This window comes from Elephas maximus, chromosome 24 (assembly GCF_024166365.1).
Source record: "Elephas maximus indicus isolate mEleMax1 chromosome 24, mEleMax1 primary haplotype, whole genome shotgun sequence".
NCBI classification, from domain to species: Eukaryota; Metazoa; Chordata; class Mammalia; order Proboscidea; family Elephantidae; genus Elephas; species Elephas maximus.
Genome location: NC_064842.1, coordinates 1,628,608 through 1,651,841, shown reverse-complemented (window position 1 = coordinate 1,651,841; position 23,234 = coordinate 1,628,608). Strand labels below are relative to the sequence as shown.

The 23,234-nt window shown below is 40.7% G+C and overlaps 1 protein-coding gene across 4 annotated transcripts; it reads left to right on the top strand.

Moving 5' to 3' along the window:
• Positions 1 to 2,831: 2,831 nt before the first annotated feature.
• Positions 2,832 to 23,234, top strand: ANGEL2 (angel homolog 2). Of its 4 annotated transcripts, none has more exons than XM_049868356.1 (9): positions 2,832 to 3,036; positions 6,083 to 6,408; positions 11,091 to 11,347; positions 12,024 to 12,093; positions 13,228 to 13,649; positions 14,696 to 14,822; positions 15,222 to 15,279; positions 18,577 to 18,740; positions 20,502 to 23,232. In XM_049868356.1, exons 1-9 carry the CDS (start codon positions 2,978 to 2,980, stop codon positions 20,651 to 20,653), a joined length of 1,635 nt encoding a protein of 544 aa, XP_049724313.1. In that variant the 5' UTR covers positions 2,832 to 2,977; the 3' UTR covers positions 20,654 to 23,232. The 4 variants fall into 4 exon arrangements, with proteins under 4 accessions (XP_049724313.1, XP_049724316.1, XP_049724314.1 ...); XM_049868357.1 differs by lacking the exon at positions 2,832 to 3,036 and adding an exon at positions 3,103 to 3,657 and having other exon boundaries at positions 20,502 to 23,233; XM_049868358.1 differs by lacking the exons at positions 2,832 to 3,036; positions 6,083 to 6,408 and adding an exon at positions 7,915 to 8,433 and having other exon boundaries at positions 20,502 to 23,234.

The following is a 23,234-nucleotide window of genomic DNA, read 5'->3' as shown; positions in this document are numbered from 1 at the left end:
TCAAACACCTGAATGTAAGGTCTGAAAGTATAAAACATAAGTGTAAACCGTTGTGCCCTTGGATTAAGCAATGGTTTCTTAGATATGACACCAAGCACAAGTAACTAAAAGTAGATAAATTGGACTTCATCAAAATTAATTAATATCTTTATCAAGAAAGTGAAGAGAACCTACAGAATGGGAAAAAGTATTTGGTAATCATATATCAGGTAAGGGTTTAATATTCGGAATATATAAAGATCTCCTACAACTCAACAACAAAAAGACAAACTAACCAATTAAAAAATGGGTGAGGTACTTGAATAGACTTTTTTCTAAAGATATACAAATGGGTGACAAGCACATGAAGAGATGCTCAATGACATTAATCATTAGGGAAATGCACATCAAAATCACAATGAGATACCACTTCACAGATGGGTATTATCAGAAAAATGGTGGAAAACCATGTGTTGGAGAGTATGTGGAGACATTCGAATCATTTTATATTGTTACTGACAATGTAAAACACTGCAACTGCTGTGGCCAACAGTCTGGCAGTTCCTCATAAAGTTAAACATAGAATTCCCATATGACCCAGCAAGATGTGAAATCAGGGAGTCACATACTTGAACATCGGTGTTCACTGCAGCATTATTCACAATAGCTGAAAAGTGAAAACCACCAAAGTATCTATCAACAAATGAATGGAAAAACAAAGCGTGGGGCATACAATGGAATGTTATTCAGCTATAAAGAGATGAAGTTCTGATACATTCTGTGAGATGGAATGAACCTTCTCACACACACGGATGGACTGCTGAGTGAATAAGTCAGACACAAAAGGACAAATATTGTATGGTTCCACTTGTATGAAATATCCAGAGGCTGGAGGGAAGGAGAGATGGAGTTATTTCTTAAGGGGTGCTGAGTTTCTGTTTGGGGTGATAAAAACTTCTTGAAATAGACACTAGTTATAGTTGGACAAAGGAGCTCTGGTGGCACAATAGTTAAGTGCTCAGGTGCTAACCAAAAGGTCAGCGGTCCAAACCCAGCCACTTCGCTGGAGAAAAGACCTCTTGATCTGCTCCCAAAAAGATCACAGCCTAGGAAACTCTACAGGGCTGTTTTATTCTGTGCTATAGATTCCGTCTCTCTCAGTCAGAATCAACTGGAGGGCACACAACAACAGTTGTACACTTGAATGGTAAATTTTTTGTTATGCATATTTTACCACTATAACGTTTTAATAACAAAAAGTGAGCTCTGACGCTATTTTCCTACAAAATGAGTTAACAAAAACTAGTTGTTGTTAGGTGCTATCCAGTCGGTTTCAACTCATAGCAACCTATGCACAACAAAACGAAACACTATCCAATCCTGCGCCATCCTCACAACTGTTGCTATGCTTGAGCCCGTTGTTGCAGCCACTGTGTCAATCCATCTCTTTGAGGGTCTTCCTCTTTTTCGATTACTTGTCTACTTTACCAAGCATGATGTCCTTTTCCAGGAGCTGATCCTTCCTGATAATATGTCCAAAGTATGTGAGACATAGTCTCACTGCCTTTGCTTTTAAGGAGCATTCGGGTTGAACTTCTTCCAAGACAAATTTGTTCTTTTGGCAATCCATGGTATATTCAATATTCTTTGCCAACGCCACAATTCAAAGGCATCAATTCTTCTTCCGTCTTCCTTATTCATTGTCCAACTTTCACATGCATAGGAGGCAACTGACGACACCATGTCTTGGGTCAGGCACACCGTAGTTCTCAGGGTGACAGCTTTGCTTTTCAACACTTTAAAGAGGTCTTTTGCAGCAGACTTACCCAATGCAATGCATCTTTTGATTTCTTGACTGCTGCTTCCACGGGTGTTGGTTGTGGATCCAAGTAAAGTAAAATCCTTGACAACTTTAAATTTTTCTGTTTATCAGGATGTTGCTTATTGGTCCAGCTGTGACGATTTTCGTTTTCTTTATGTCGAGGTGTAATCCATACTGAAGGCTGTAGTCTTTAATCTTCATCAGTAAGTGCTTCAAGTCCTCTTCACTTTCAGCAAGGAAGGTTGTGTCATCTGCATAATGCTGGTTGTTAATGAGTCTTCCTTCAATCCTGATGCCCCATTCTTCTTCATATAGCCAGTTTCTCATATTATTTGTTCAGCATACAGATTGAATATGTATGGTGAAAGGATTCAACCCTGACTCACACCTTTCCTGACTTTAAACCACAGTATCTCCTTGTTCTGTATGAATGGCTGCCTCTTGATCTATGTACAGGTTCCTCATGAGCACAATTAAGTGTTCAGGAATTCCCATTCTTCACAACGTCATCCATAATTTGTTATGATCCACACAGTCAAACGCCTTTGCACGGTCAGTAAAACACACGTAAACATCTTTCTGGTATTCTCTGCTTTCATCCAAGATCCATCCGACATCAGCAATGATATCCCTGGTTCCACATCCTCTTCTAAATGCGGCTTGAATTTCTGGCAGTTTCCTGTCGCTATCCTGCTGCAGCCGCCTGTAATACCACTGTTTTATGGGAACGCTGACCTGGGTCATTTCCTAGTTTGTGGAATCTCCCCCAAGTACCTCACAAAAAGAGTCTAAAATAATTTGTTTTCTTCCTGTCTCAATGGGTGTTTTTTTTTTTTTTTTTCTTCTTCTTCTCATACAGTAAGCACATTGTATCTGCCCGTAAGCCTTGAAAAAGTTGTTTAGCTCACCTCTCTCCTCAAGGCGGAGAGCGCTACTTTGCCCTATCCCGAAATGGCTGTCCCGGGTCACACGCTCTGCGCATGCTCACTGAGAAGGATGCGCGGTTACGGCAATTCCGTGATCTCGCCGCGCAAGATGGGGGCTTGGCGGCCGGCGAGCCGGGCTTCCCGGCATGCCTTGCAGCTGGGCTGGGTGTCGGACGCGCGGCAATGGGGCCTCTCCGGTGCCCTCAGCCGCTGAGTCTGAGGCGCGCCTGAGGCCGGGCCCCGCGGGAGGATGGAAGCGTGGCGCTGTGTGAGGAGGGGCTACGGCCGCTGTGCGGTGGGGCGAGGCCGGTCAGTGGGGCTGCGGCCGGAGGGGCGGGGAGACGGGAGGGCGGCTCTGGGGCCCGCCTGAGGCGGGGCGGTGGGCGGAAGGCGGGCAGGGCGGGCGGTGCCGTCGCTGGGACGAGCCTCGGGGACCTGCGGGATAAGTACCCCGGGCGCGGCCTGGACGCCGGCCCGGCACCACCCCGGCCCCCTTCCCCAGCCCAGCCGGTGCCAGTCTCCGCCTCCGGCCGCGGCTCCTCCCCGGCCGCAGCTCTGGGCCCGGCTGAGGGGCCTCGGGGCCCTGCTGACCGGCTGAGGCCCCGGCTGACCGGCTGTGGGGCCCTGCTGACCGGCTGACCGGCTGTGGGGCCCGGCCGACCGACCTCGGGGCTCGGCTGACAGGCTGTGGGGCCCTGCTGACCGGCTGACCGACCTCGGGGCCCGGCTGACAGGCTGTGGGGCCCTGCTGACCGGCTGAGGCCCCGGCTGACCGGCTGTGGGGCCCGGCTGACCGGCTGACCGACCGTGGGGCCCGGCTGACCGGCTGACCGACCTCGGGGCCCGGCCGACCGGCTGACCGACCTCGGGGCCCGGCTGACAGGCTGCGGCCCCGGCCGGCCCAACCCCGCGGGCAGCGCGCGTTTGTTGGTGTGTTCGAGTCTCTCCAACTTCAGTCTCTGTTAATGCCCGCCTTTCCGATCAGTACCAAATTCTCGCTCCACCTGTACTGTTAGTACTTACTGGAAATTTTTCTTTAAATTTACTCAGTTAAAAAAAGCGCTTAAATAGGTGCTACTCACGTAAACGCTGCTCTAAGCTGTATCTGCGAAATCTTGAGTTTGATGTACTGGTTACGATTTTTTTCTACCTGATACACTTTAAAATAAATTCTTAGATATTAAAAATCGAAAGGTTTGTGTACCGTATAAAACCAGCTGTTGTACCATACTAAAACTAAAAATAATATCACAAAGTCTTGGGGAGCTGCTTTTAACTCTTGTAAGCCTGGGGCTTCATGGTAATTAGATTCAACTGTGTTTCCTGAGTATTGGCCGTGTGCCAAACCTGTGCTAGGTGCTTGGGAAGAGACTGGGATTAAGACGAATAGGAAGACTCTAACCCTGAGCCAGACCTGTGCTAGGTGCTTGGGAAGAGACTGGGATTAAGACCAATAGGAAGACTCTAACCCTGAGCCAGACCTGTGCTAGGTGCTTGGGAAGAGACGGGGATTAAGACCAATAGGAAGACTCTAACCCTGAGCCAGACCTGTGCTAGATGCTTGGGAAGAGACTGGGATTAAGACGAATAGGAGGACTCTAACCCTGAGCCAGACCTGTGCTAGGTGCTTGGGAAGAGACTAAGACGAATAGGAAGACTCTAACCCTGTGCTGGGTGCTTGGGAAGAGAGCAGGATTAAGACGAATAGGAAGACTCTAACCCTGAGCCAGACCTGTGCTAGGTGCTTGGGAAGAGACTGGGATTAAGACCAATAGGAAGACTCTAACCCTGAGCCAGACCTGTGCTAGGTGCTTGGGAAGAGACCGGGATTAAGACGAATAGGAAGACTCTAACCCTGAGCCAGACCTGTGCTAGGTGCTTGGGAAGAGACTGGGATTAAAATGAATAGGAAGACTCTAACCCTGAGCCAGACCTGTGCTAGGTGCTTGGGAAGAGACCGGGATTAAGACGAATAGGAAGACTCTAACCCTGAGCCAGACCTGTGCTAGGTGCTTGGGAAGAGACTGGGATTAAGATGGATAGGAAGACTCTAACCCTGTGCTGGGTGCTTGGGAAGAGACTGGGATTAAGACGAATAGGAAGACTCTAACCCTGAGCCAGACCTGTGCTAGGTGCTTGGGAAGAGACTGGGATTAAGACGAATAGGAAGAGTCTAACCTTGAAGAAGTTCGTTGTTGTAAGAGAAAATGACATCTGTATAAACGACAACAAATGTTGAGAAAAAGTGTTGGAGTAGAAGCATTTTATTTCAATACAGTGGCTTATTAGGATAGAGCAGGTGCCCAAATCTCTATGGCTTTTAAAGTTGTCTTTTAAAAGCAGGGAAGACTGCGCATGTATCACCTTCGAAGATTTACAGCTTAATTTAGAGAACAGTTTGAGAATGCATGGACTGCAAAAATATATAAAAAGAATTTTAAATGTTAACATGAAAATCAAATAACAGTAAGTGCAACTTAGTAAAATTCCTGTAGTACTGAAAGTGGACGTTACTGACACTGTCTTGGAGACGCACCTTTAATGAATCCTGGAGGGACGGCTAGAAGTGTTTGAACCCTAGCATTTTGCCAGAGGAGGACTGCATGGTGTGAAGAATGTGGTGCTTTGTTGTGTTGTTTCTTCAGGGAGTTTGTTAGCACTACTTTGAAGGTATTTTGGATGATGGGTTGAACTGGTGCTGTTGGATTTAGAGTGTTGGTGAATTCCTACTAAGTCATCTCTATTCCCTTTCTTTTCCTCCAAGGGGAAACGTGTTTTTATTTGTTTTATAAAGTATAGGAAAATAAATTATCCACCCACTGATTAGCAAGAGGAAGTACTTTTGTGATGTTGTGATGGGCACTTGTTTTTTTGGGTATACATATGTTTGGAAAATCCAGCCTTGGTATTAAAACTGTTCAGATGTGTTTTTACCACAAACCCAAGTTGTAGTACAGATTCGCTGTAACTGTAGTCAGATGTGTTCTGTAAGTATTATGTTGTGGATTTTATTTTCCATTGAGTTTTACTAGGTGCTAGAAAGCTACTTTGAACATCAGGTTTGATGGTTGATTTATCTCTCAGTTGAATTGTGGGCTTTTTGAAGGGTGTGTGGTGTTTGGGGAGCCTCGGTGGCATCCTAGGTTAAGTATTTAGAATACCATTCATGATTGTTTAAGAGAGTATTGAGATACTACTAATAGTTAAACCTTGGATGTTTTTCGGCCATCCTTCACAGATTTAGAAGGCAAATTTCAAATGACGTTATCTTCCCTTGAGGAAGATGAGATTTAGAGTGTATGTATTATAGCAGAACAGAAGGTGGTGCCTCAAAGAGTGTATTTATTTCTTGTAGATGCCCCATGTTACCACATCGCCCGAGGAGTCTGGGCAGAGACTGGACCACACCGTGGGAGGATCTGCAGAGGTGTTGCTGGGACAGACATATCTCTAGTTGTATGAGGTGGCCTGGACATTATTCTCGTGCTCCGTATCCATACTTCAGTACTAGGCATTTTTCACTACATTGGAGACCAGCTTGTTTGTTTGAGTCTAGAACTCAGTTTCAGTACTTGCACTGGAGACCCGAGCACCTGAGCCAGACATCTTTGATTCATCTCTCTAGTTACAGCATGAGCTCTGAGGGAGATGAGCCTTCGTCAAAACGAAGAAAACACCAAGGTAAAGGTGATGTTTGTCTTGGTGCAGAAATAGACATAAGTGATGGACTAAGTTGAAACTTTCCTTAAGAAAACCTGCTGCATATTTTAGAGATGTTTGGTGTTTATTTTTAGCCAGTAGTTTTCTATTAGGAAAAAAAAAAAATTCTGTTTTAAATGAAGTCTTTTTCTTTTGAATTAATTGTATATTTTCAGCAGTAAAAATAGTAGAAGTGATGCTACAGTAGAATAAAGTTGGGAAAGAATGGAGAAATGGATTAAAAATAGCAAGTTTAAGAATCGTTTTCAAACCCAGTGTTTTTGAAACTAAGGTCCTTAGACTTCCTAGAAATTGGTGGATGAATCCCAGAGTCACACAGATCTACATGAGAATTCAATCCTCTGTTTTCATTTTCAGTGCTAGCTTTTTAAAAAAGCATTAGGTAAGAACCTTTTTTAAAATAAAAACAATCATAAATGAAAGATATTTTCTTACTGAATAAGATTTTAGTTTCTCAAGTCAGTATTTCTCAAAGTGGGGTCTTATTTTACCTTTTAAAAGGGAACTACGTTGCGTTTAAGTTTGAGAAAGTTTTTTTCGGAATGTGTTGATTCCTTCTATTCTCCTCATATTCTTTTTACTCTAAACAATTCATTAGACTCCCTCTCTCCTGCCAGCTCTCTATCCCACCAAAAACAAAAACCACACCCATTGCTGTTGAGTTCATTCCGACTCATAGTGACCCTATAGGACGGAATAGAACTGTCCCATAGAGTTTTCAAGGAACGCCTGGTAGATTTGAACTGCTGACGTTTTGGTTAGCAGCCATAGCACTTAACCACGGCACCACCAGGGTTTCCCCTCTATCCCACAGAAAGTGTAAATGAATTTTCTAAGTAGAATTTGGAATTGTTTTTCTTACTGAGCTATAGTTTTCAGGGAAAGTAACTTCCCTGAAGGTGTTTGCAAGTAGGCAGTGTGGGTGTTCACCTGCAGGGAGCGGATACGTCCTTTTGGTGAAGGAAGGCAGTCAGTGAGTCTCATCTGGACGTCAGAGCTAGAGGAGTTAGATGTGTTAGTTACTGGTCTTCAGGAGGGTTCTGCCTTTTTTATCAGAGAGTAGCCCATGTGTATAGGCTTCCGCCTGGTTCCAGTCTCACTGGCTTAACTGCTGTTCACATAAACGTATAATTTATTGCTACAGGGTTAGAAAAGCACCTACTTAGAAAAAACAAACACATTTAAGTAGAAATTCTAAGCACCCAAAAGTGAAAATCTATTTGTGTGGTACTACTTAATCCCATCACATAATTGCACCACCCAGGGACTTTAAGTAGATAAACAAGAAATATTTGTTTGAATGAACGTAAGGTATATTTAGAGTCATTAACACTAGGTTTCTGAGAGTAATCCATAGTCTAAACCTGAGGCCGTATGACGACATCGCTGCTCTTCATTTGTGTGTTTGCTGTTCATCAGGTCAGCACACTCCTTAGCCTTTTGTAAACCTGGTGTGTGCTCACGTGGAGCTTTGCATGAGCATGGGCTCAGGACTGCTCTCACCTCAGCACCACCATAATTGTTTGAACTTAGGTGACTTAACCTCTTGCTCCATGGTTTCCTAATGTAAATACCTAGGTGAAAGCCTGTTGAGGGCGAAATGAGATCTGCCTGACACCCTGTGGGCTTCACAGTAGGTACTCAGAAAGTTGTTTTCCCTTTAGTGGATGGGAGTTAAGTTTACATACTGATAAGCCTTGACTGCAATCTGACTCTTTATATGTCCATTCTTCCTAGGTGATGTGAATAAGGAAAGTGCTCTCCGTTAACCATAGTTGTGACTTCCGATATTTCACTAATACTTTTCAATCAAGAGAACAGCATTGCTAACTTGCCTATCACTTTCAAGTGGTATTTGAAGGATTTATGTGACACAATTATGACTTTTTAATTAGGCACCCTAGAAACCCAATCAGGCCTATGCTCACTTTCTTTGATTCATCTGTCTTCTCTGCTGTGATCACCTTGTGCCTCTTGACATGGAAGGTATATAAGCTTTTGTGGTGTGAATTTATATTGTGAAATATATGAAGACCAGAGACTGTCCACCCTACCAGTGGTTTTCAAATTGTCTTCATGGAACCCTAACATTTGAAGACATTTCTATAAGTTTACTAAGAACAATGTGGTCAGGACAAAATGCGTGTTCACCCTGTCATCCCAGCCCCAGCTGTCTGTGAATTGGTATTTAATGACATGAAAAGTGATGCTGAAGGGCCCTACAAGCCCTGGAAGTTTGAAAGCCACTGTTTTAATTAGAGAACCTTGTAGTCCCAGCTATTTAAAAAGTGGAATAGGGAAAAAAGTTGGTTTATAAACTCTTAATTGCCAGGACTATAAAAATACTAATGCATGTGTATGCCCTTACATATACTATATTTTGTAAGAAAATACGAATAAGGTTTTCAGACCTTCATCTTTCATGTTTTAAAGTGGTGATGACACCAATATAGTGCTATTTGTGATGATAGGTTAACATTTTGTTTGCATGATTATGTTGTATACGTATGAGGACTTTTTGATTTGCAGCTAAAGCCTTATAGACAGTCCCCAATTTATGAATAAATTGTGTTCTAGAAACTTGTTGATAATCAGTTATGTTTCCTCCAGGGAAACTATGTTCTAAATCTCAAAGTGGCTCTATCAGCTAGTACAGATAGCCTTAGTTTGGGGCCTTTCTGGTGAGATTCTTCAGTAAAGGACAGGGAAGGAGTTAGTTTCCTATCCGCTCTTGGGAATAGGACAAGCTCCAAGCAAAATTTTGAAATAGTTGAAAGTTTTTGTTTATTTTACGTTTGTTTCTTTCTACCTTTTCTTCGCCTTTCTCGTCAGACTCCCAGTACCTTCATAGTCTTCTCTCTCCCTTGTCCAGCCCAGACCTTACTATTCATTAAAAATTTTCTTCCTCTTCTCTTTTCTGGTCCAAATTTCACTATCCTTGGTGCAGCTGGCATCAGCCACTTAGATATTGAGGAAAGCAGTCCGATCAGTTTACTAGAAGGTATTTTTATTTGCATTTTTATGTACACTGTATTGATATTCTGATTGTAAATATACATTTGGAAAAACCTTCCACAGTTCTACCACTCAGAGATAACTACTTTTAAAATACCAGAGTATTTCCTTTCAGTCTTTTCTCCCCATGTACAAACGTATAGAATATTTTAACCCCAGTTTTTAACTGATGGAAACTTTAGGGGCTGTAACCCAGGCAGTGAACAATTCCCGCAGGATGGAGGGACGTACCCTGAGGCTGAGATTTTCTGTATAGACTGCCCACCAGATCCGTTTCCCTACCTTCTCCCCTTTTCTTGTTTTCCTCTTCTTTTAAGCTCATACAGCAGTAAAACCAGTTGTTGAGTCAGTTGGGACTCAGGGCAACCCTTTACGGAGTAGAACTGTACTGCATAGTGTTTTCAAGGCTACCTTTCAGAAGCAGATCGCCAGGCTTTTCTTCTGAGATACCTCTGGTTGGGCTTGAACTGCCAGCCTTTTGGTTACTTGAGCACTTAACCATTTGTTCCACCCAGGAATTTTTTAAGCCCATAGATTCTCTAAAACCTGCCTTTTTTAAAGTCCATGTCTTTCCATGGTGGAGTAAAAGGGAGAAGATTGAAGGTGGAGGGGGGAAAAATTATATATATATGTATATATGTATGTATGTATGTATGTATATAAAAACCCATTGCCATCGGGTCCGTTTGGACTCATAGCGACCCTACAGGACAGAGTAGAACTGCCCTGTTGGGTTTCCAAGGAGCGCCTGGTGGATTTGAACTGCCGACCTTTTGGTTAGCAGCTGAACTCTTAACCACACACCACCAAGGTTTCCATATATATGTATGTTAAAAATGTGGTGGTCATTTCTAAATTGAGGACTGCCTATAATTGCAAAGTTCTTATCCTTTTGATTGTCTTTTCATCACTTTTGCAGGGCACATAATGTCTTTGCAGAATATAAAGTATCACACATTGCTGGTTGTTGCATGCTAGGTCAGTCAACCAGCTGTTATCATGTACTAGCATTCTGTATCACGTTTAACTTTTACTTTGGTGTGCAACAGATTCCTTTTGTTCATTTTATTTGCATTGTTCCACGTTAGTGTTTTAGACAGTAACTGCTTCCACAGATTGTCATTATATACTCTTCGTTTATATCTAAACCAGAATCCTAAGCTAAGAGTTGATTCTGGAACCTAGTTAATCATTTGATGATCTTACTAGTAGGGATTAAATATGATGGGAAATTATTTTATTGAAAAGCCAACTGTGACATAAGATATATTATCATGATTATAAAGTTGCTAACCAGGTCTGGCAGAGCTGCTTCTTAATCGTAAAGAAGTAGGAAAGCACCATCGCTTTGTGTTTTGTTGGCATATACTCTCAGCCTCCAGAATGACTCGCTATATCCTTGTAAGCCTGTTTTGTTCCTCCTGTTCTGTCAGTATATCATTTTTGCACCTGTGTAACAAATTTGATGAATTTCTAGTTATTAAATGCTATATTGCCATTTCCTAAGGAAGAAATTTCTATTCATTGCCTATTAGAATTTTTTAAAGGCAAGGAAGTATTTATATGTAGGAGAATACGTGGTCTTTTTAAAATTAATTCTTTCTATTTTGTCCAATATATTTTGACAGGCACAATAGAACGGCACTGGGAATATCTATCTAACCATAATAAAGAAAACACGAAGATCCTAGGAGAGAAAAATGTCGACCCCAAATGTGAAGACAGTGAGAACAACTTTGACTTCTCAGTAGTATCCTATAATATACTTTCACAAGATTTATTGGAAGACAATTCACACCTCTACAGACACTGCCGGCGGCCACTATTACACTGGAGCTTCAGATTTCCCAATATCCTGAGAGAAATTAAACACTTCGACGCAGATGTAAGTGCAAAATATCGTTAAAATTCTAGATGTTTCGTTTGTACATTTGTGAACTAAGCGATTTAACCTTTTTGTTTGTGGGGTAAGAAGGAAAGGTGTTGAGCAGTAGTGATGGAACAAGGCTGAACAAAGCATCACGACTTCCAGGGAATCATTTGCAAATGGCTGTTGGTATCAGTCATCATCTAACTTTTCAAAAAGAATCCAGGAAGTTTTAAGTATTACTCAGTTTTGAGATAGGAACTGGAAACGTTAAGTACTCAGTAGTTCCTTTGGTTTGAAATTTATATTTAATAATTCACGTAAAGATTTAATCTAGATGGTGGCATGCAGAGAAACCAACATCTTAAGGAAGGACCTGAAGGATTTTGTGCTAATGAGCTTGTAAATTTGGGGAAAATACGCTGGCAAATAAAAATATTTCCTTTGGAAAATACTGATTTTGGACAGTAAGAGAGCTTCATGTCGTTGAAGGCCGGGGTTTTCAGAGCTATCAAGTTTGGAAACATGAGTTTGATAGCTCTGTAAGTAATAAGAAAAAAGGATTACAAGTCTCTTATTTCAGCTCTCATCAGATTTGAAATTTTAGAAGCCTATTTTTAAAGGTGAAAGCACCAAAAAATTCATATCTGCATGTCTATTTATATTTTAATTCAAGTCATTTTTGTCTTCCAAGGTACTCTGTTTGCAAGAAGTTCAAGAAGATCATTATGGAACAGAGATCAGGCCAAGTTTGGAATCACTGGGTACAACGTAATTTTTATTTTAGCCAAATTTACTTTCAAAGATGTATGCATATTAAAGCATAACTTGCTAACAGATTTTGTGGCATATTTGGGCCAAAAAAATCTTAATTGAAAACTTCATACCTGTTCTAAAAGGTCAGGAAAAGATGAAAGTATTTCAAGTGGAAACTGTTGTGTTGGTACATAATTATAGTTCAAATGGAAAGAAAGGTGTGTAAGGAACTCTCAGTATCTTCCTTTCCTAGGAGTTGTTCTGCCCGCCACTAGGCCTCTGAGATTCTCAACTCCATTAGATCAGGGACCATTCTGTCTAGTTAACCTGTTTTAGCATCAGCGTCTACCAGTGCCTAATGGATAGAAGCTAAAAACCTGTTGTGGAAAACGGATTATTTTGAAAATAGGTTATTTGGGGTCACATAAGTTTGAGAAGTGCTGCCTGCTTTGTGCCTTATTTGCTCATTCAGCACACGTCTGAGCACCTTCTATATGGCATGCTCTGTGCTAGGCAGTGGGGGCGCAGCAGTGAGCAGAACATAAAACTCTGCCCTTGTAGAGCACGTGTTACATTGGAGAAAGGCTGACAATAAAATAAATAAGCAAATCATACATTATCGTGATAGTTTTCTGGAGAAAAGCAAGAATAGGGAAGGTTTAAACAAAAAGAATCAGATAAAGATTCAGCAGAGGTGACATTTGAGTGGCCTTGAAGGAGGTGATGGAGCAGGCCATACCTAGAGCATTCCAGGTGGTGGAGGTGGCAAGGGGAGAGGCCCTGAGGTTGGAGTGGCGTGAGTGGGGAAGAGCTACACGCAGAAAAGATCCGGGAGATGGGGGCGGAGGGTGAGGAGACGGGTAGACGTACGACGTTGCTGCCGTTGTCGTGACTCTGCTTTTATTAGAATGGGAATGGGAGAGTGATAACGCACACTGAAGTCTGAGAAGTTTGTCCCAGGTGTTTTAACATCTGCATAACTAATGTTTCACAGAATATGCTTTGGCAGACACATTAGGAGAGCGGTGTTTTGACATACACGTGTGTATATATATATATATACACACACACACATATATATGTGTGTATATATGTATGAATAAATGAAATAACAGTCTCTTAATTTCATTTGTTTTTTATAGGTTATCACTGTGAATACAAGATGCGGACAGGAAGGAAGCCTGATGGCTGTGCCGTTTGCTTTAAACATTCCAAATTTTCGCTCTTGTCGGTGAACCCAGTGGAGTTCTACCGCCCTGATATTCCTCTGTTGGACAGAGACAACGTTGGATTAGTGTTGCTCTTGCAGCCCAAAGTTCCATGTGCTGCCTCTCCCGCAATCTGTGTAGCTAACACACATCTGTTGTATAATCCTCGGCGGGGGGACATTAAGCTGACTCAGCTGGCAATGCTGCTGGCAGAGATCTCCAGTGTTGCCCATCAGAAAGATGGTAGCTTCTGCCCTATTGTCATGTGTGGTGATTTTAATTCCGTTCCTGGTTCTCCACTCTATAGTTTTATAAAAGAAGGAAAATTGAATTATGAAGGACTTGCCATAGGAAAGGTAAGTACTCGCTCCTTCAGTACTAGTGGATAGACTTATTTGCTTTGTTTGTTGTAATGTTGTGCAGCTGTTCACAAACTTCAGCTGGTCCAGGAGCTGCAACTCACCAAGCTGTAATGATTTTCCACAACTACTAGTAAGTAGTTGTATGTTTGGAGGAATAGCAGACAGCAAAAAAAAAAAAAAACTTCAAATGGGAGAGAAGATAATTGAAAGACATGGCTTCTTCACAGATATGGGGCCACTGACAGTGTAGCAGAACAGAATTTCGAATGCTGGATGTTGGCAATAAAATAATGCTTTAATTTTTTTTTTGAAACAGTAAATACCTATTACATAAATTTTCTTTATCTTTTTTTTTATTGTGGTTTCCTCCCCTTATTTAGATCATTTGATTATCTGTATTTAACCAAAATAAGCTCTTCACCACTGGAATTCTGAGTGATAGTTACAAATTTTATAGGAGTTAGTTTCTCTTAGTATTTTATATAATAGGAGCTAGTAGGATTTTTTTTTTTTTAGGAGCCCTGGTAGCACAGTGGTTAAGCGCTCAGCTGCTAACTGAAAAGTTGGCAGTTCGAACCCACCAACCAGTCCTTGGGAAAAAGAAGTGGCAGTCTGCTTCTGTAAAGATTCCTACTCATGGTGACCCATAAAGATTACAGCCTTGGAAGCCCTGTGGAGCAGTTCTCCTCTGTCCCATAGGGTCACTGTGAGTTGGAATCAACTCGATGGCAGTGGGTTGGCCGTGGATACTGCAGGAAGCAAAAGGGAAGAGCAGCATTAGTCCAGAGCTAATAGATGATCGGGGCGCCCAGAGTAGAGAAAAACACGTAGGAGAGGTTGTCCTCTTCGTGGAAAAGGTGAGTACGCTCTGAACTGTATCGGAACGAGATTTTATGTTACGAGCTTACATAATCACTTAGTACAATGAATAAAGGGTAGTATTTATCATACTTGGAAGACCTTTTATTTAAGACAAGCTTTTCAATACATAAACTCTTTAAAATCTATTCACTTAAGATACCTGTTGAAATTTTGTTTAGGTATCTGGCCAGGAACAGTCTTCACGGGGACAAAGAATTTTATCTATTCCAATTTGGCCCCCAAACCTAGGTATCTCACAGAACTGTGTGTATGAGGTACAGCAGGTACCAAAAGTAGAAAAGACAGGTAAGTGTTTGCAGTACACTTTGGCTGCCTTCTCACTAATAGTGGTCCCTTTGAAGACATTATATTTTTAAAGGGGTAACATCTCAGAGATGAATATTTGTATATATATATGGTTATTTCCTTATTCCTTTTTTTTTAAAGCTCTAAATTAACCTTTTTTAAGTTGAACTTCCAAAATTATCCCTGATGAATTATTTGCATGTTGCTTTGGAAATGTTTGCGTTTTATTTTTGCTCTTAATTTTGGAGCATGTGGATGTCAGGATGCAATGTGCAACTTGGCATCTGTCTGAACCACACTTGTCCTGAGTCCTATCTCTACAGTAAGAGACCATGTTAAGGCACACTAGGGCAAAACCATACATCACCAGTATTAATAGATGCCTTTTTGTTTTTACAGATGACAGCCTGACACAGACACAGCTTGAGAAAACAGACGTCATGGTGACAACTGAAAAGTAAGTTCTGGAAAACAGTGGTAGATGTTTGCTAACTTCAGTTGAGTTAAAAAATGTGTTTCTCAGAAATCACTTGGATAAAAGAAGGAAGAAAATGATTATATTCTGTGCTGGTAAAGAATGCTTGTTCTTCAATCAGATAGACCTGAATTCTAATCCTGACTCTGCAACTTTATAGCTGTGTGATCCTGAGCAAGAATTTCTGTCTGAGGCTCAGTTTCCTTATGTGTAATTTGGGCTGCTGTGAGGATTATATGAGACAAAATACGTAAAGCACAATGTTTGACACATAGGAAGTGTTTAAGCAATGTTATTAAAAAGAATTAGACAGCTAGTACACTTTGAAATTTATTGCCATCATATTTTTAATTAAACAAAGGTCGAGATCATAAAAAAATTTTCATCCAGATTTCAAGAGGATCTTTAGATCCTCAGAACAGTTTATAGGAGACTTGATCCAAAAAAAGAATATGCCAGTAGAAAAGCACATTTTCACTTCTCTCTTCAACTGCAAGGGAAGTTCGTAGGAGGTGCAGGCCTGGAGATGCGCAGATTTCTCACTGTTAGCGAAGCATCAGTGCCTGGGGCTGTGGTTGAGAAGAGGATGTGTTCAGTGCAACCGGATGGAGACTTGAAGTTCGTCTCTTTGGGGGATTCCTGAAATGCCTTGATTTTTTTAAATATCCTGGCTCTTTTATAGTTCTGATTTTTGTTTTAACATTTATATTTAGGAAATAAGTTAGAGACAACTCTCATTCATTTTATCTGCTTTCCTTCCCATCTTAGTTTATATACCTTAATTGTTTTGAGAAAAGATTGTCTTATAAATAATAACCTAATAAGAAAGGGGGCAATTTTTTTTAACATTTAAAAATTTATGATTGAACTTTTCAAATATAGCAAAAACTTCCCTGAGCTAGAATAATAAAGAAGGCTAACAAATACTTAGTTTTAAGTAAATCTTAAATCTTTCTATAATCGAATGGGGTATAAGATAGTTTTCGGTAGTGTGTTTTATATGTATAGATTATATCTGTAAAATGAAAATCAGATAAATAGTTTACAGATCTATACACTTATTCCTTACTTATCAACATGGTTAGGTTCCAAAGACCAGGTCGTTAAATGTGACAGTCAGCAGTTCTTCAGTTTTCAGACCATCCATTTTTCCGATATTTTTTATTTTGAAAATAAAATCATAGAAATAGTAACAGATTTACTGGTGTGGTCATCACTGTGACGAGTCCAGTTATGGATTATTTCCTCTGCGGAGAGGGAGGCTTGGAGGAAACAAAGCTGGATAAAGCTGGGCCGTGCGACTGGAGGGCCCACGGCTTAACCACTTCACCTTCCTCCTGTGCTGGCTCAGAGCTTCCCTCACAGAGCCGCCTCCAGGGCTCCACTCCCAGCCTTGCAAGCCCCGTGTTTGCCATCTTGGAGCCTGCTCTGCTCTCCAGAGCATCTCGGCTTCCTGCGAGGGCGCTCGGAGCCTGGCCACACACCCAAACCAACTGAGCTGGAGGCCTCAGGCCCAGTTTGGTTCACTTTGGCATGTCATTAAACTCGAGCTGATTTTTTCCAAACACCCTCTCCGATGCCTCTTTTTTCCCTCCCTTCCCACCTGACAGCAGTTTTGAGCTGCAGGGGCCTTAGGCCATGTGGGAACTGGGAACCCAGAACAGTTGCCCGCTGGCTTGGTGCCGCCTGAGTGTCTGCCTGGAGGCCGTGGCCACAGAGGAGACTGGCTTGGTGTGGCAGCTGGATGCAGTGCCCTGCTGGCAGGAGGGAGCGAGGGTACAGGGCAGCGTGGCCCAGCTTCCTGGAGGCTGCCTGCACACCCTCCTGAAGGGTGGGGGAGACCCTCCTCAAGGAAAGGGGCACTCTGCAGCCATTGCTGCCATGCCCGCTGCCTTGTTAATGTGCAAAATAGTCAAATAGATTTTCTACTGTTGTCCTAAATGTGAAATGTCAGATAACGAGATGGTGGGAAATAGGTGTATTACCTTTACATTTAATGGTAATTGTAAAGCCCTTACCTATAAAGAAGTTCCTAAAACTTGGATGACACTTAAGGAATTACCTTTGTTCGTTGTCACATGAGCTCTTTAAAACCAAGGCAAGCATCTTTATCTGTGTATCCTTAGCACTGGAGAAAGTTCCCAGAACTTAGCAGATACTTCGTAAATGTTGGATGAATTAAAAAAAAATTTTTTTAATCAAATTTTGTTTTCCTTCATGACATATAAGATCCTTCAAGTTATGGTGTGTTAACTGGAAATGGTTTTTAAACCCTTTACCCGTAACATCACGTATGTTTATAAACCAAAAAAAAAAAACAAACCCATTGCCATTGAGTTGATTCCAGCTCATAGTGGCTTACAGTGAGTACGGGGTAAATGTAAACCAGCCTATTTAAAGATGCAGTACAAAATATCTCTAATGTTGTCACAGGAGCCCAGGTGGTGCAGTGGTTAAGTGCTCAGCTGCTAATGGAAAGGCTGGTGGTTTGAACCCACCAGCTGCTCCGCAGGAGAAAGATACGGCTGCCTGCATCTGTAAAGATTACAGCCTTGGAAACCCTATGGTGCATTTCTACTGTCATACGGGGTCGCTGTGAGTTGGAATCGACTCAGTGGCACACAATGACATGTTACAAGAATAGGTATAGAAAAATATGGCCCCTCTGACACCAAAAGTCTGGTGGGTTCCAAATTGAATTTCTGAAGGCCATTTTGTTTTTCTTTCTTAAAAACACAACAGAAATATATACCATATTTTTATGCAGATAACACATGCCTTCTACCTCCAAGGTATTTTCATAAGCATGCTATGCTAATTTTTTTTACAACAACATGTTAAAAAAAAAAGTGGCATAACAGTGCTTGTGAAAATACCTGACAGCGGGAGGGAGAGGCTGGCCCACATAGAAGGTGTGCGTTATTTGCATAAAAATGTGGGAAATTGTTTTAGAATGCGTGTTCAGCAGCATGTGGAGGTCTCAGGCGTGTTGTCATTCATAAAGGATCTCATCAGTATGTTCATTGTCAGGCTTTTTCCCTGACGTGTACTATAGCTTTGTTGTTAATGGATTTTGAACTTCATCACATGTGATGATCGTATATTTGAATATATCACATTCATATATCAATGTCAAATTATTACACGTTCTGTTTAAATAAAGCTTGTCCTAATGGCTGGCCTTAGTTTGGAAATTAAATGAAAAAGGACTTTAAATAGGAGAAACTATAGAAATCATGAAACTCAATGAAGGCTAAACATTTTTTCTTTTCAATTTAGATTATCTTCAAATTTACAGCACCATTTCAGCTTGTCATCTGTTTATTCACATTACTTTCCTGACACTGGGATCCCAGAAGTGACCACTTGTCATTCCCGAAGTGCCATAACCGTGGATTATATTTTCTACTCTGCAGACAAGGAGGGCGTTGCTGAGGAGCCAGGTATATCCTGCTAGCTAGCACTGCTGTTAGGTGCTGTCGCGTCGATTCTAACTCAGTGACCCCGTGAGGGAGCAGAACTGTCCCATCAGGTTTTCTAGGCTGTAATCTTCCCAGAAGATCACCAGGTCTTTATCCCCTGGAGCCACTGGGCAAGTTTGAACCACCAACCTTTCAGTTAGCAGCCCAGCACTTCAACTGTGTGTACCACCAGGGCTCCTATAGCATAGTAGCTAGATTGTCAAGGCTGAGATTGAGAAAATCAGCTCGACTTCTAGTTAAAGTTCTAGATTTTTATTTTCAAATTGGCAGGTTGGTAGTATATTTTAATCAGTTAATGAGCCACACAGGATGAGGGAGTCTATGAAACGCTCCAAAGCAAATTATTACCTAAGAATTATATCCTCAGCTTTACCCTCCAGTTTCAGTCATCTTCTGAGTTACAGGTCTGTCTTACTACCCTTTGGTTTTACTTGCCATGAACTTAGTTTCTTGTGACAGCAACTGAATAAATGGTGTTAAGGGTCTTCATCCATTTTTGTGCTTAAATTTTACTAAGGCATGCTGCCTTCATTATAGGACCATACTTCCGCCACCAGCAGCAGACAGTTTTGTCACGTTGACTCTGGAAGTCTAGATCTTGCCAAAGAAAAATCTGTACTGTGACAGTGTGTTTTCAAAAAGCAAAGATGAAAACACATGTTTCCTTGTATGATTCAGTGAAAATCAGGCATAAAACATTAACCAAAGGTTTTAAAGTGGAGGAGAAAATGCAGTTTAAAATAACTGGAAGTCAAAAAATATTCAGAAAAATTTGGAAATCCAAAATTATTATCTGGGCAGCTGCTTTTTCTTTTCTGATTATACCTTTTTTTCCCCTCTTCCTTTTTTCTTGTGCTGATTTTCTTTTCTCCCTTCCCCTTCTGATCATTTTCCCCCTTACTGGGGATAACCTCGTTAACCCTCAGGAGATGGCTGACTCTCCCCCACCAGCCAGATCAACGCTACAAAATGTCCAAGTTCTGATAGTCGTCATGCTGATAACCTTCACTAGGTGGCAGGAGAGAGTCATGGACTAGCAACTCAAATCTCAACATTAAGAGCGTGTCATCTTTGACTCTACTTTTGTGGGTCGTGATTCTGTGAGGCCAAGTTACACGAACTTATTCTCCAGTCACCTTATAAACTTGCTACTCAGCTGTGGCTTGTAAACCTGCTGCCAGCTGTGGTTTCATGCAACTACAGAATGGTTGCTAGATGAATTTCTTATGTAATTGTCAATCTCAAATTACTCTTGACAGTATGTGTTAATATTGATGTTTTTATCTAAAAATTATTTGCAGAACTTGAAATAGAAATACATGAAACAGGGAAATCATCAGAAACCGCTGCCTTTGAGATTTTAATTAGATTGTTATTCAGTGAACCAAACCAAAAAACTAAACCTCTTGCAAGCCAAAAGCAAACCCGTTGCCATCAAGTCAATTCCAACTCATAATGACCCTATAGCACAGAGTAGAACTGCCCCATAGGGTTTCCAAGGAGCAGCTGGTGGATTCGAACTGTGGACCTTTTGGTTAACAGCTGAGCTCTTAACCACTGCACCACTCGGGCTCCTATTCAATACAATTTCAGTTATATTTTTAAAAAGTTCCCTATTAGTCTTCTAGAGGGTCTCAAGTTCTATATCGTTGTTTAGAAAACACTGATTAATTTACAGTAACTTGTTGACAGTTTCACGAAACGAGTGCTTCTTTCACATAGGAGCTGCAGTAGCTTTGGTTGGTGGCTTGAAGCTTCTAGCTCGACTGTCACTTCTTACGGAACAAGACCTATGGACTGTAAACGGACTTCCCAATGAAAATAGCTCCTCAGATCATCTGCCTTTGTTGGCGAAGTTCAGACTTGAGCTCTGACTCTTCCTTCATCACCTACATGGTTTTCTTCCCATCTCATAATCTTTTTCAAACAATGTACAGTTTGCATGTTATTTCTGCGACGTGGAGTTTCCGAAGAGATTATGTTCAGTGAAGCAGACAGTAGAAGAAACAAGTTTACAACAGTTTTCTTTTTTTAAGAATGAAAGATATTTTCCTGAAAAGTGAGATCTAAATGCTCTTTATTGTAAAAGAGATGTAAATTTTTTTTATTGTAAATCTTAGTAAAATTGATGGTGATTTTTAAATATAGTGCATCTTCTTTAGTCCTCTTAGTAAAGAATTTCGTGTTTTTGACAAGCTTTCCAGTGGATCCAGAGTACCTGAGTTCTTGCAAAGCACAGCTAGTTTCCACACATGCGTCAGAAGTGCGTGAAGCCTGCGAAACTCTGCTAGTCAGATACCCACTTGGAGAGGTATTGCTCCTATGTAGTAATTTTAGTTCCTGGCTTTAATGACCTTGTTTCTAAAATGTGGTCTTTTGTTTCCTTTTACAATGATTCACCAGCCTGAGAAGATGGTGCTGACATTTTTTATGGAGTGACTAAGAGCAGGTCTAATAAATCCTGCAGTTGACTATATAAGTGTTTGAATCAAAAATTTTAAAATAAAAAAGTGAAAAATTCCTGTTTTAGACATTGGGATCAAACAAGTACATTTTTACTAAGTAATTTTACACTGAATTATGAAAGTTTTTACAGTGAATTTTCTTAAGAGAATGTTTCATCTTAAATAGCAAAAAAGCCAGTAGTTAGTTCATAGTCTTGGGTTTGAGAGGTTTTTATACCAAAGCACAATTATTTTTTAAAAATCAGATGAAAACTTCAGAGAGGGCATGTGGGTTATAAGGATTTGGCTAGTAAAAGTTATAATAAGTGAGTACTTTTAAATTTTTCTCCTCTTTTTTTTTTCAGTTTTTATTATAGTATTAACTATAGTTCTAGGTTTTTTCCACATTTTCTAGTAATAGTTGGCAGAATATTAAGGTATGTCCTAATTAGCAGATAGAATCATCATGAAGTTATAATAATAGATAGTATAATTACCCTTTTTAGTGTTGGGAAGAGAAAAATGGAAATTGATTAATCATTGCTTTGTGTTTTGTGCATTCATTAACAATTAACTTCATACAGATCATTGTTAACAAACTAAGCCCCCTGAAAACGTGTGTGAAAATTTAACTGTTTACATCCTGGTTCAGACCGTGTGATTGTAGGCCTTTTTTTGCGTGCTTCACTTTGGTAGAGTTAATTCACAAACTTGCTTTCTACTTTAGCTTATACAATGAAGTAATATTTTGTGCACTGGAGTCCAAAGGCTCAATGTAACATTCTCACACATTTTTAAAGCTTCACTACAAGTATTTATCCATCTGTCTTTACTTTTTTCTGTCAGAAGAGTTGGTAACTCTGCTGAAGCTTTGTATATACCCTCCAAGAGCAATAAAATCTAGTTCATTGCTAAAACCAAATCTCCATGCTGTCTCTAAAAAAAAAAAACAAGCCCATTGCCGTCGAGTCAATTCTGACTCATAGCGACCCTATAGGACAGAGTAGAACTGCCCGGAGCGGCTGGTGGATTCCAACTGCCGACCTTTTGGTTAGCAGCCGTAGCTCTTAACCACCGGGCCACCAGGGTTTCCGTGCTGTCTCTGGTGCTGTATTATTCCAGTTTTAAATGGAAAGAGGAATCGTAATGAAATTTGGGTTTTACCTTTTGATATCAAGATAGTGTGGATGTTTGAAAACTTCATCTTGTTTTAGAATTTAGCAACTGTCTGCTTTTAATCCTTTACTTTCTTAAAAATCAAAGCTAGGGATCCAGAGAGTTCAGGTGGGTGGGGAGACAGGTGTCAGTTTACTTGCACTTTGTAAATTACCTGATAAATTAGTCTACTAGCACACCTGTGCCTGAAGGTCTCGTAGAAGGTGCACTTAGGTGTGAGCCAGCCTGTTGCCCCTTCTAAACTATTCCATTACCCTTTCCAGCCTTTATTGCCCAGGGTGATGCTGAAAAATGAGTAAACTGAGATACACCAGAATAGTGATGTTTGTACAGAATCTGAAAATTGTGAAAGAAGACAGTGAGAGAATAGTAAATTGGCTCTCTAAAACAAGTATGTAAGGAGAGGACAAGAAAAAAATCACACCAGCTTACATTTTTTAGAAGGAAAAAAAGTTAGACTCTAAGTTTCCAGGATGATTTTATTAAAGTCCCATGCTGTCTATAAACATACAAGTAATGAGAAAAACACTAACTTGCGACATGCACTTATCGAGCATTCTTTAAAATACCATTGTACAAGTTTTCATTTACTTAGAAAAATACCACTAGAACAATCACAGTTTTTTTAAGATTTAAAAAAATGTATTGGCCAGAACAAAGTCCAAGAGAATAAACAAATTCGGAATTGTGTATGTCAAAAAAATTGTCCAAGATTGTACATAAAACTGTAGCTTACAAAAGACTCAGGTATAATAAGAATACTGAATTAAAATTTCCAAAGTACTGTTTACCAATATCTATTAATAAAATCCTTATGAAATAATTGACTTAGAAA